The sequence below is a fragment of the Salmo trutta genome, chromosome 13, assembly GCF_901001165.1.
Source record: "Salmo trutta chromosome 13, fSalTru1.1, whole genome shotgun sequence".
Lineage (NCBI taxonomy): Eukaryota > Metazoa > Chordata > Actinopteri > Salmoniformes > Salmonidae > Salmo > Salmo trutta.
In genome coordinates, this window is record NC_042969.1 from 34636910 (window position 1) to 34651618 (window position 14709).

Here is a 14709-nt window from a genome sequence, read left to right on the forward strand (position 1 = left end):
TCTCACTCAGTGATTCTCTCTCAGTGATTCTCTCTCAGTGATTCTCCCTGTGGTTCTCTCTCAGTGATTCTCTCTAGTGATTCTCTCTCAGTGATTATCTCAGTGATTCTCTCAGTGATTCTCTCCTGTGGTTCTCTCTCAGTGATTCTCTCCTGTGGTTCTCTCTCAGTGATTCTCTTCTGTGGTTCTCTCTCAGTGATTCTCTCCAGTGATTCTCTCTCAGCGATTCTCTCCTGTGGTTCTCTCTCAGTGATTCTCTCCAGTGATTCTCTCTCAGTGATTCTCTCCTGTGGTTCTCTCTCAGTGATTCTCTCAGCGATTCTCTTCTGTGGTTCTCTCTCAGTGATTCTCTCTCAGTGATTCTCTCCTGTGGTTCTCTCTCAGTGATTCTCTCAGCGATTCTCTTCTGTGGTTCTCTCTTAGTGATTCTCTCAGTGATTCTCTCAGTGGTTCTCTCCTGTGGTTCTCTCTCAGTGATTCTCTCCTGTGGTTCTCTCTCAGTGATTCTCTCCTGTGGTTCTCTCCAGTGATTCTCTCTCAGTGATTCTCTTCAGTGATTCTCTCTCAGTGATTCTCTTCAGTGATTCTCTCTCAGTGATTCTCTCCAGTGATTCTCTCTCAGTGATTCTCTTCAGTGATTCTCTCTCAGTGATTCTCTTCAGTGATTCTCTCTCAGTGATTCTCTCCAGTGATTCTCTCTCAGTGATTCTCTACGGTGATTCTCTCTCCAGTGATTCTCTCTCAGTGATTCTCTTCAGTGATTCTCTCTCAGTGATTCTCTCCAGTGATTCTCTCCAGTGATTCTCTCTCAGTGATTCTCTCATGTGGTTCTCTCCAGTGATTCTCTCTCAGTGATTCTCTCATGTGTTTCTCTTCAGTGATTCTCTCATGTGGTTCTCTTCAGTGATTCTCTCTCAGTGATTCTCTCCAGTGATTCTCTCTCAGTGATTCTCACATGTGGTTATCTCCAGTGATTCTCTCTCAGTGATTCTCTCTCAGTGATTCTCTCCAGTGATTCTCTCTCAGTGATTCTCTTCAGTGATTCTCTCTCAGTGATTCTCTTCAGTGATTCTCTCTCAGTGATTCTCTCCAGTGATTCTCTCTCAGTGATTCTCTACTGTGATTCTCTCTCCAGTGATTCTCTCTCAGTGATTCTCTTCAGTGATTCTCTCTCAGTGATTCTCTCCAGTGATTCTCTCCAGTGATTCTCTCTCAGTGATTCTCTCATGTGGTTCTCTCCAGTGATTCTCTCTCAGTGATTCTCTCATGTGGTTCTCTTCAGTGATTCTCTCATGTGGTTCTCTTCAGTGATTCTCTCTCAGTGATTCTCTCCAGTGATTATCTCTCAGTGATTCTCACATGTGGTTATCTCCAGTGATTCTCTCTCAGTGATTCTCTTCAGTGATTCTCACTCAGTGATTCTCTCTCAGTGATTCTCTCATGTGGTTCTCTCCAGTGATTCTCTCTCAGTGATTCTCTTCAGTGATTCTCTCTCAGTGATTCTCTCCAGTGGTTCTCTCTCAGTGATTCTCTCCTGTGGTTCTCTCCAGTGATTCACTCTCAGTGATTCTCTCCTGTGGTTCTCTCCAGTGATTCTCTCCTGTGGTTCTCTCTCAGTGATTCTCTCTCAGTGATTCTCTCCTGTGGCTCTCTCCCGTGGTTCTCTCCAGTGATTCTCCCTGTGGTTCTCTCTCAGTGATTCTCTCAGTGATTCTCTCCTGTGGTTCTCTCTCAGTGATTCTCTCCTGTGGTTCTCTCCAGTGATTCTCTCCTGTGGTTCTCTCGCAGTGATTCTCTCCTGTGGTTCTCTCTCAGTGATTCTCTCCTGTGGTTCTCTCTCAGTGATTCTCTCCTGTGGTTCTCTCCAGTGATTCTCTCCTGTGGTTCTCTCCAGTGATTCTCTCCTGTGGTTCTCTCTCAGTGATTCTCTCCTGTGGTTCTCTCTCAGTGATTCTCTCCTGTGGTTCTCTCTCAGTGATTCTCTCCTGTGGTTCTCTCCAGTGATTCTCTCCTGTGGTTCTCTCTCAGTGATTCTCTCCAGTGATTCTCTCTCAGTGATTCTCTCCAGTGATTCTCTCCTGTGGTTCTCTTCTGTGGTTCTCTCTAAATGATTCTCTCCAGTGATTCTCTCTCAGTGATTCTCTTCAGTGATTCTCTCTCAGTGATTCTCTTCAGTGATTCTCTCTCAGTGATTCTCTCCAGTGATTCTCTCTCAGTGATTCTCTACTGTGATTCTCTCTCAGTGATTCTCTTCAGTGATTCTCACTCAGTGATTCTCTCTCAGTGATTCTCTCATGTGGTTCTCTCCAGTGATTCTCTCTCAGTGATTCTCTCATGTGGTTCTCTCCAGTGATTCTCTCTCAGCGATTCTCTTCAGTGATTCTCTCTCAGTGATTCTCTCCAGTGGTTCTCTCTCAGTGATTCTCTCCTGTGGTTCTCTCCAGTGATTCACTCTCAGTGATTCTCTCCTGTGGTTCTCTCCAGTGATTCTCTCCTGTCGTTCTCTCTCAGTGATTCTCTCTCAGTGATTCTCTCCTGTGGCTCTCTCCCGTGGTTCTCTCCAGTGATTCTCCCTGTGGTTCTCTCTCAGTGATTCTCTCAGTGATTCTCTCCTGTGGTTCTCTCTCAGTGATTCTCTCCTGTGGTTCTCTCCAGTGATTCTCTCCTGTGGTTCTCTCTCAGTGATTCTCTCCTGTGGTTCTCTCTCAGTGATTCTCTCCTGTGGTTCTCTCCAGTGATTCTCTCCTGTGGTTCTCTCCAGTGATTCTCTCCTGTGGTTCTCTCTCAGTGATTCTCTCTCAGTGATTCTCTCCAGTGATTCTCTCCTGTGGTTCTCTCTCAGTGATTCTCTCCTGTGGTTCTCTCCTGTGGTTCTCTCCAGTGATTCACTCTCAGTGATTCTCTCCTGTGGTTCTCTCCAGTGATTCTCTCCTGTGGTTCTTTCTCAGTGATTCTCTCTCAGTGATTCTCTCCTGTGGTTCTCTCCTGTGGTTCTCTCCAGTGATTCACTCTCAGTGATTCTCTCCTGTGGTTCTCTCCAGTGATTCTCTCCTGTGGTTCTTTCTCAGTGATTCTCTCTCAGTGATTCTCTCCTGTGGTTCTCTCCAGTGATTCTCCCTGTGGTTCTCTCTCAGTGATTCTCTCTAGTGATTCTCTCTCAGTGATTATCTCTCAGTGATTCTCTCAGTGATTCTCTCCTGTGGTTCTCTCTCAGTGATTCTCTCCTGTGGTTCTCTCTCAGTGATTCTCTTCTGTGGTTCTCTCTCAGTGATTCTCTCCAGTGATTCTCTCTCAGCGATTCTCTCCTGTGGTTCTCTCTCAGTGATTCTCTCCAGTGATTCTCTCTCAGTGATTCTCTCCCGTGGTTCTCTCTCAGTGATTCTCTCAGCGATTCTCTTCTGTGGTTCTCTCTCAGTGATTCTCTTTCAGTGATTCTCTCCTGTGGTTCTCTCTCAGTGATTCTCTCAGCGATTCTCTTCTGTGGTTCTCTCTCAGTGATTCTCTCAGTGATTCTCTCAGTGGTTCTCTCCTGTGGTTCTCTCTCAGTGATTCTCTCCTGTGGTTCTCTCTCAGTGATTCTCTCCTGTGGTTCTCTCCAGTGATTCTCTCTCCAGAACAAAGGAACAGCATGTAGTTTTATAACCCAGCCCTAGTCTGTGGTTGACCAATTAGAATTCCTTGCAATAAAACAAGCCAATGGCCAAATAACAAGTATCCTATTTCAGAAGACATATTCCTCCCATGTCTCTGAACCATGGATCAATAATTCCCTATTACAGAAAAAACACTATTTCCATTGATCGGTAGTGCTCTATTGACTTATGGTCCTTTTGACCTCTCGTTCTCTGTCTCTGCATTGTGTATTTATCTTGGACATATTGCAGATGGATACACCACTGATGACATTGAGTTCTACTGGCGAGGGGGAGATGGAGCTGTGTCTGGGGTGGAGAGAATAGAGCTGCCTCAGTTCTCCATCGTGGACTACAAACTGGTCTCCAAGAATGTGGTCTTCTCTACAGGTACACGGTGGCGGCCATTTTGATACTTATGTAGCGTATGTGGGAACTCTTTCATGACTGTTGGAAAAGCATTCCTCATGAATGCTGGTTGAGAAAATGTCAAGAGTGTGCAAAGCTGTCATCAAGGCAAAGGGTGGCTACTTTGAAGAATCTAAAATCTAAAATATATTTTGATTTGGTTACATCTTTTTGGTTACTACATGATTCCATATGTGTTATTTCATAGTTTTGATGTCTTCACTATTATTCTACAATGTAGAAAATAGTAAAAATAAAGAAAAACCCTGGAATGAGTATGTGTGTCCAAACTTTTGATTGGTACTGTATATCTATGGGTATACTGTAGCTTTTCAGGGGGTGATACACAGATATTCTGTATATTACCTTTCTCTGCTTTTTCAGTTCTGATTCCCTCTACTTCAGGTTATTATTTGTAAAAGACAATGTATTCTTAATGGTTTAGCTGGTTAAATAAAACAAATCAAATAAATACAGTTCTGTTTGTATTCCTCCATGCAGGTTCCTATCCCCGCCTGTCTCTGAGCTTCAAGCTAAAGAGGAACATCGGCTACTTTATCCTCCAGACCTACATGCCCTCTATCCTGATCACCATCCTGTCTTGGGTCTCCTTCTGGATCAACTATGATGCCTCCGCTGCCAGAGTGGCCCTGGGTAAGACTGCCCATCGATTCGATCAATAAAGTTAGCGAGATTTCATCAGTCAATCAACCAATCAATCCATCAATCAAATTAAACTTATACATTATAACGATGTTTACAAATGTTGTTGTCATAGTGTTTGCATCGTTCTAAATGAATAGAAGCATTCATATTCTGCCCTAAACCAGCTCCGATTACAATTAGATAGATCCTTTGCACCTTGATCCTAATGACAGTCATATTAGTACAGTGAATGATTTGTGATACAGTAACCTAGATTATTGGCCGATAATAATGTAAAATACTTGATGAGGATAAGGTCCTAATGAGCGCCTCAGCCCATTGACCTGTGTCTGTTATTGACCCTTTATTGTCCTAAAGAGCGCCTCTAATAACACAGATGATTTAATGTTCCAAACACAGTGGGTGTATTGGTCTAATAACACAGATGATTTAACGTATCAAACACAGTGGGTGTATTAGTCTAATAACACAGATGACTAATGTATCAAACACGGTGGGTGTATTGTTCTAATAACACAGGTGAATTGTGCCGTGACTAATACTAGGGCTGCGTACCAAATTACACCCTATTCCCTAAATAGTGCATAACCTTTGACCAGAACCCCCATTGGGCTCTGATTAGAAAAAGTAGTGCACTATGTAGGGAATAGAGTGTCTTTTGGGACACATCCCAGATGGTTAAAGGGGCTAACACTGGGGTGCTTCTTATATCTACAGACACGGAGTCTGTAGCTTCCTGAAACATGTGGTTGGTCCCCTGGAATTTGAACAGAGACCCAATGCTCAGATACACACGCATGCACGCAAACACACACACACACACACACACATATGAACGCACACACACACACACACACACACACACACACACACACACATATGGGTTCATTAGGTCTGTAGAATGAGGATCTATATGTCCGTATAGGTTCATTAGTTCTGTAGAATGAGGATCTATATGTCCATATGGGTTCATTAGGTCTGTAAAGGTGCCAAACTACTACGCTACTATGCACTTGTTTACTACTCATGTAACAGTTGGCTGGTTCCCGACCCTGTACCAGGAGGACACAGGGTGATTCTGGTCCTTTATCACATATAGAATCAGATAGAAACTGTAGCTGATTTAAACTCCTTTGAACACCTGACACACACCTGAGACACACACCTGAGACACACCTGAGACACACCTGAGACACACACCTGAGACACACACCTGAGACACACCTGAGACACACCTGAGACACACACCTGAGACACACACCTGAGACACACCTGATACACACCTGATACACACCTGTGAAACACCTGAGACACACCTGATACACACCTGATACACACCTGATACACACCTGAGACACACCTGAGACACACCTGAGACACACCTGACACACCTGAGACACACCTGAGACACACCTGATACACACCTGAGACACACCTGAGACACACCTGAGACACACCTGAGACACACCTGACACACACCTGAGACACACCTGAGACACACCTGAGACACACCTGATACACACCTGAGACACACCTGACACACACCTGAGACACACCTGAGACACACCTGACACACACCTGATACACACCTGAGACACACCTGACACACACCTGAGACACACCTGAGACACACCTGATACACACCTGATACACACCTGTGAAACACCTGAGACACACCTGAGACACACCTGAGACACACCTGAGACACACCTGACACACCTGAGACACACCTGACACACACCTGACACACACCTGAGACACACCTGAGACACACCTGAGACACACCTGATACACACCTGAGACACACCTGAGACACACCTGATACACACCTGAGACACACCTGACACACCTGATACACACCTGAGACACACCTGACACACACCTGAGACACACCTGAGACACACCTGATACACACCTGAGACACACCTGACACACACCTGAGACACACCTGATACACACCTGAGACACACCTGAGACACACCTGATACACACCTGAGACACACCTGATACACACCTGATACACACCTGTGAAACACCTGAGACACACCTGAGACACATCTGATACACACCTGAGACACACCTGATACACACCTGATACACACCTGAGACACACCTGATACACACCTGACACACACCTGAGACACACCTGAGACACACCTGATACACACCTGAGACGCACCTGAGACGCACCTGAGACGCACCTGACACACACCTGAGACACACCTGAGACACACCTGACACACACCTGAGACACACCTGAGACACACCTGAGACACACCTGATACACACCTGTGAAACACCTGTGAAACACCTGAGACACACCTGATACACACCTGATACACACCTGTGAAACATCTGAGACACACCTGAGACACACCTGACACACCTGAGACACACCTGACACACCTGATACACACCTGACACACACCTGAGACACACCTGATACACACCTGACACACACCTGAGACACACCTGACACATAATAATATATCCATTATTTTGGTGAATGCAGTGATTGTAAAGGTAAAATGTGATCTCCAGGTATCACTACGGTGTTGACCATGACCACCATCAACACCCATCTGAGAGAGACTCTTCCTAAGATCCCCTACGTCAAGGCCATAGACATGTACCTGATGGGCTGCTTTGTGTTCGTCTTCCTGGCCCTGCTGGAGTACGCCTTCGTCAACTACATCTTCTTTGGACGGGGGCCCCAGAGGCAGAAGAGGGCCGCCGAGAAACTAGCCGTCGCCAACAACGAGAAACTCCGACCCGACCCCAATAAGGTTGGTGTCTCCGGATAGAAAGGGAGTAGGGTCAGATTGTTCTAGGGAGGTTGTGTTTTTGGTGTAATGTGGTGTTGGATGCAGTTGGAGAACACAGGTTATTCTTTCTCTCAAGGTCAATGTGATGCTTCTGTGATCAACTGTTGACTTGATGTCCTTTACCAGGGTTCTACTACACCTCCATGTCCCATTGGTGTAGGCATGTGTATCTATCAACCACAGTTCAATGAAAATACATCTTTATTAGTTAGACCAGGATCTGACAACATCTGACAGCAAGCTGCGATTTCTCCATGGTAACAGTGCTGATTTTGTATGCTTGCAGTGGATGGTGGGAAATGTAGTTCAGAGAGATGATGCTCTGTATGCCAGAATGAAACAGAGGGAAATTGACGCGTATGACACGATGTGGGATCCCATCTTTGTGGACGATGCCGCATTAGGACTAGGCGAGCAAAGAAATAAGGTACTGGAAGGTTTTGAAAGTCAAAACTTTAACAAATGTCATCAATCTGAATCAACCCCCCCGATCAGAGGAAAATACTGTAGTATTTTTGTGCATTTCTTTAATTTTATTCTATAGATTTTTAAAGGCAACTTTAACCATCACTTCCCACCATTGTGTTTTTTTCCCTTCTCTTGATTTGCTCTTCATGCATTTTCCTGACAAACACGTCATAGTAGTGGTTAAGTAAATTACAGCATTTGGGACGCATCCTACATCTCAGTCAAAATATTATACACCTTAAATTGATGGGAAACCTAAAAAATGAAGGGATAGGAAATGCTGGTTGTAATTGCAAGCTTCTCCAACGTTAATATTGGTGTAACAGAAAAATGTATATCTGAGGTAAATTGATTACACTCCCAAATAACAAGTGAAGCAATTGAAAGGAAATGAGATGGTTAGTGACATATTATCGCTCAGCCTGACAGAGAAGAAAAAGAGAGACGATTATTTCTCATTCTGAGTTTTGTCCAACTGAGTGGCCTTGGAACAGAGTACAAACAACAGATATCATTGAGAATTTGTTTTTTCAACTAATAAGTTTGAAAATCTTTTTTTAGTTAGAGATGTTTTGTTTGCTTCTGAAGTCAGGCTATGGATGAAGAAACTTCTGATCCACTTCCTCAGTCCTCACAACGTCTCTCCTAACCTAAACCTACCTTTGACCCCTGAACCTTCAACCTTAACCTCTCCTTCATCTTTGCAATATTTCCTTATTACTATTTCTCTCAATCTTTTATCCTCTCACATTTCTTCCTTTTGTTTACGTTGTTTGTTTACTTGGTTTGTCTTGTTCTGACTAGACAGAACGTTAACCACATGCTGGCTGAAATTATGACATAACAATGAAGATGATTTCTCCATGAGAAACTGTTGATTTGTATTTATGTACATACATACAGTACCAGTCAAAAGTTTGGACACACCTACTCATTCAAGAGTTTTTCTTAATTTTTTTACTATTTTCTACATTGTAGAATAATAATGAAGACATCAAAACAATGAAATAACACATATGTAATCATGTAGTAACCAACAATTCTTCAAAGTAGCCATCCCTTTACCTTGATGACAGCTTGTACACTCTTGACATTCTCTCAACCAGCTTCACCTGGAATGCTTTTCCAACAGTCTTGAAGGAGTTCCCACATATGCTGAGCACTTGTTGGCTGCTTTTCTTTCACTCTGCGGTCCAACTCATCCCAAACCATCTCAATTGCGTTGAGGTTGGGTGATTGTGGAGGCCAGGTCATCTGATGCAGCATTCCATCACTCTTCTTCTTGGTCAAATAGGCCTTACACAGCCTGGAGGTGTGTTTGGTCATTGTCCTGTTGAAAAACAAATTGTAGTCCCACTAAGCGCAAACCAGATGTGATGGTGTATTCCTGCAGAATGCTGTTAGCCATGCTGGTAAAGTATGCCTTGAATTCTAAATAAATCACATACAGTGTCACCAGCAAAGCACCCCCACACCATCACACCTCCTGCTCCATGCTTCACGGTGAGAATCACACATGCGGAGATCATCTGTTCACCTACTCTGCATCCCACAAAGACACGGGGGTTGGAATCAAAAATCTCAAATTTGGACTCATCAGACCAAGGGACAGATTCCCACCGGTCTAATGTCCATTGCTTGTGTTTCTTGATCCAAGCAAGTCTCTTCTTATTATTAGTGTCCTTTAGTAGTGTTTTCTTTGCAGCAATTTGACCATGAAGGCCTGATTCACACAGTCTCCTCTGAGCAGTTGAGGTTGAGATGTCTCTCTTACTTGAACTCTGTGAAGCATTTATTTGGCCTGAAATTTCTGTGGCTGGTAACTTTAATAAACTTATCCTCTGCAGCAGAGGTAACTCTTCCTTTCCTGTGGCGGTCCTCATGAGAGACAGTTTCATCATAGCGCTTGATGGATTTTGCGACTGCACTTGAAGAAACCTTTCTGGATTGACTGACCTTCAGGTCTTAAAGTAATGATGGACTATCATTTCTCTTTGTTTATTTGAGCTGTTCTTGCCATAATATGGACTTGGTATTTTACCAAATAGGGCTATGTTCTGTATACCACCCCTACCTTGTCACAACACAACTGATTGGCTCAAACGCATTAAGAAGGAAAGATATTCCACAAATTAACTTTTAACAAGGTACACCTGTTAATTTAAATGCATTCCAGGTGACTACCTCATGAAGCTGGTTGAGAGAATGCAAAGAGTGTGCAAAGCTGTCATCAAGGCAAAGGGTGGCTACTTTGAAGAATCTCAAATATAAAATATATTTTGATTTCTTTAACACTTTTTTGGTTACTACTTGATTCCAAATGTGTTATTTCATAGTTTTGATGTAGAGAATAGTATGTAGAGAATAGTAAAAATAAACAAAAACTCATGAATGAGCAGGTGTGTCCAAACTTTTGACTAGTACTGTGTATATATATATATATATACACACACATATGTATATACACACACATATATATATATATATTTATTGGATCTTCACAGGATTGTCAACATATACTTATGTGTAATGACTAGCTATTGATTTATATAAATAGAATCTATAATTAAATGTGACATTTTATGGTAAATACACTATGCTCTACATTGCTGCTGTAAATCAAATGTGTCCCATTAGTACTACCACAGAACAATACTGTACGTGATGATCCCCTCAATTATTAACTAAGAGAAAAACACATTCTTCATAAAACACACACACATAGTGCCTTTTAATTAACCGTAAAGATAGACACCTTTTAAGTATTTTAAGTGATCGTAGATTATTTAAGAATAAGATGACCTATGAACCATGCCTCATTTTATCTATCCGTAAATATAGACATCTTTTAAATATTTTAAGTAAGGATAGATTATGATGACGTATAGATGACGTATGAACCTTGCCTACATTCACTTCCTCTCACGGCCCCTCCTCTTCCTCCCCCCTCCTCCTATCACAGATGACCACCTCCCTGACTGATGACAACATCCTGTTTGGTTCCCTGGAGATGAAGAACGAGATGGGAGGTGTTCCTCCTGAGCTGTCCAGGTCCCTGGGCCCTGGGGGTCTGGGTGACCCCCGCAACACCATGCTGGCCTACGACAGCTCCACGCTGCAGTACCGTAGGGCCGCCATGGCCCGCCAGAACTACGGCGGCGGACCCCACAGCGCCCTGGAGCGCCACGCCACCCAGAAGAAGTCCCGCCTACGGAGACGGGCCTCGCAGCTCAAGGTCAACATCCCTGACCTGGCTGATGTGAACTCTATCGACAAGTGGTCCAGGATGATCTTCCCTACCGTGTTCTCCTTCTTTAACGTGATCTACTGGCTCTACTACGCTCACTAAGGAGAGATGGATGGAGGGATATCATGGATGAGAGAGAGAGAGAGAGAGAGAGAGAGAGAGAGAAAGAGAGAGAGAGAGAGAGAGAGAGAGAGAAACAGCGCACCTATTATTTTGCTAATTCATTTTAAAGAAATGTAAGGAAAATGGTTTTGGAAGGAAGGAGCTCTAAACCCGAACACTTCTTCTACAGTCTGCTTCTATCTGCCGTGACTCTTTTCTGATCTGGGAATAACCTCTAATGACTGACTGACACTTCAACAGAGGAGAGGAGAGATTTTAAAAAGACAAGACAGACAGACATGGTGCCTGTTCCTGAAGAAATGTCAATTTATCACTCTAATATGTGTCATTCGTAGCTTAACTCTCTGTGGATCAAATATTTATGCTTGTGTTTGCATATACTTTAAGGATTTGTTTAGTTTTAGTATTTCGTTCATAGCCGAGCTATCTGCATCCAGGAAAGCTTTTCTCGAGGGTTTTAAAGGGGTTCATCCTTGATTAAACTATATTCCTGTAGTTATTGTAATACAAAAACATTCTTTAAAAAGCATGCTTCTATTTCATTTCTGCTGCATCTCCATCTTTATTGATGGAGCACAAAGCATTTGAGTTTTTAACTAGTTGAGGTTTTTTCTTCTGTGTAGCAAACAGTATCTGCAGAACTCTTTTCACCCCCATACTGTAGCTTAGGCTGAGCTTGGGGTTCAATTGGGGACCAACAACAATGGGCTACTGTAAGTGATAGTACCGCAGATGGTCAATAGGGGGCACTCTTCTCTATGGACATTCCAATGGGTCTTCAGTGTTGCCGTTTCTGTCCTGCCAATTTGTGGGTTCATGACTTTTAACCTAGAGATTATGACCCATCATCCATTCTGGCCATTGAAGTTCCCATGAAGGTTTCATATGTAAAAGTGTGGTACGACCGTGGATCTTGAAGCTCTAACCTGCCAAGTGTTTTTTGATCTGACTTTGTTGTACTGACAGAATCTAGTAGTCCATCACATCAAACTGCCCTGGTTTAAAGAGAGAGACAGTACTGTATAACCCTTGCCTCTGCATTGCCAGTGTGGGTGGCATCAAGGGGAGAGAATGGCTTTATTTATTTATTACCCAGGGGGGTGCTTATTTACATTGCTGATGGACATCAAGAGAGCTAAACCCATCTTTCATTGCAATGAAAGTTGCTGCATAAATCTAGTAATCCACAATCATATCAATAGAGTTTATTGGTTCTAGAACTTTGACATGTTCCATTGTGATTAGGTTTTATGTTTTGATGAATTGTAGATATAATGTTTTAAAAATCATGTTATAAAGGACATGGTCCATTTTTATAAACTAAATATTCATGAAAAGCCAGATGTATAAATATTATGAATGAATTATATATTTAAATGGGTCTGTTGTTGTTTTTTGCAGTCTAACTAACAGGTAAAATGTACCGTGGCCGGATTATAAAAAGAAAAAATCTTAAATTCATCGAAGGAAAAAATATATATATCATTTTTCCTGACACTTTACTTTGTACTTGGAGTTTTTTCTTTGTTTATATTTCTTATTTTTTCCGATTTCTTTCTACTTTTAAAAGCAGCTACTTGGCAGCGAGGAAACTGAAGCTCTACCACTACCAACTACCAGACACTAATAAACCATTAGTCTTTTTATGCATGGCTCAAAACCATTTTTTTCTCTCCAGAAATGACTGTGACAGGAATCAACCCGAGGTGAATCAACAACATTACCACGACGCATCAGGCATATTTTCTACAAAGTTCCTGTAAATTCCAATTGTAATATTTCATAATAATGACTAATGTAAATAACTTATGTATTGATTGTCAGCCATTATGAAGATGTACCTAAATTCAATTAAAACTCAATTCAGCCTATATATTAGTTCATTTACCGAATGCATGATAAGACTGGGAGAGACTGTATGTATATAGAGGCTCTGGGAGGGAACAGGCAAACAAGCAAATGAGGGCTGCAGATGTAATCCTCTCTCTCGCTCTCTCTCTCGCTCTCTCTCTCTCTCTCTCTCTCTCTCTCTCTCTCTCTCTCCATAATGGGTTCAGAACACAGCAGTTCATCCATTTCTCTGGTCAACTAGTAGTGGGGTTGTTATGGTGTGGGGCTGGGACATGACTCAGTGTGGAGCGTCATCCAGCTATCCAGCCAGTCAGCCATCCCCAGCCATCCCCAGCCATCCTGCCACGGGGGACATTAAGAGCAGAGAGCCATCCAGACATTCGCTGGACTCACTGCTGCCCATTGTCCTTGGGTGCCCAACGGGCCTGACGGACAGACAGGCAACCCCCCTCCCCCGTCCCAACCTCATTCACAACAAGCCAAGAGTAGAGAATAGAGAGTCCCTCTGACTGAACCGCACTCTCTCACACACTCACTGCATTCTTCCACACCCACCACCCCTCACTGCATTCTTCAACACCCACCACCCCTCACTGCATTCTTCCACACCCACCACCCCTCACTGCATTCTTCCACACCCACCACCCCTCACTGCATTCTTCCACACCCACCACCACTCACTGCATTCTTCCACACCCACAACCCCTCACTGCATTCTTCCACACCCACCACCCCTCACTGCATTCTTCAACACCCACCACCACTCACTGCATTCTTCCACACCCACCACCACTCACTGCATTCTTCCACACCCACCACCACTCACTGCATTCTTCCACACCCACCACCCCTCACTGCATTCTTCCACACCCACCACTCCTCACTGCATTCTTCCACACCCACCACCCCTCACTGCATTCTTCCACACCCACCACCCCTCACTGCATTCTTCAACACCCACCACCCCTCACTGCATTCTTCAACACCCACCACCCCTCACTGCATTCTTCCACACCCACCACCACTCACTGCATTCTTCCACACCCACCGCCCCTCACTGCATTCTTCCACACCCACCACCCCTCACTGCATTCTTCCACACCCACCACCACTCACTGCATTCTTCCACACCTACCACCACTCGAACTGGATCCATCCATTCCCTCTCCTCCTTACTTCTGATATGACAACTACTGTTGCGGAGCCGCTGCATTTAAATACTTAATGTTGAACAGTGCTGAATAGTTAATGTTTTAAAAAGTGAATGTGGTTATTATTATGACTAATGATCACCAAGCCCCTTTACACTGCTGGGACAAATAGGAGGATGAGGGTGTTTTTTTAACTTGTTCAATCATAGGCCTATTCAGTCAATCCCAGGCCTATTCACTCAATCCCAGGCCTATTCACTCAATCCCAGGCCTATTCACTCAATCCCAGGCCTATTCAGTAAATCCCAGGCTTATTCAGTCAATCCCAGGCCTATTCA

The 14709-nt window shown here is 43.6% G+C and overlaps 1 protein-coding gene across 2 annotated transcripts in view; it reads left to right on the forward strand.

Annotated features, from left to right (window-relative positions):
* gabrb2a (gamma-aminobutyric acid type A receptor subunit beta2a) overlaps positions 1-13240 on the forward strand; it is a 101676-nt gene extending 88436 nt beyond the window's left edge. Inside the window, exons 6-10 of one of the 2 annotated variants that reach the window (XM_029771936.1) lie at positions 3885-4022; positions 4542-4694; positions 7248-7492; positions 7818-7958; positions 10962-13240. In XM_029771936.1, coding sequence (XP_029627796.1) covers positions 3885-4022; positions 4542-4694; positions 7248-7492; positions 7818-7958; positions 10962-11348 — 1064 coding nt within the window. In that variant the 3' untranslated portion in view covers positions 11349-13240. The remainder of the gene's footprint in view (positions 1-3884; positions 4023-4541; positions 4695-7247; positions 7493-7817; positions 7959-10961) is intronic. The other variant, XM_029771938.1, reaches the window with a different exon arrangement.
* The last annotated feature ends 1469 nt before the right edge of the window (positions 13241-14709 follow it).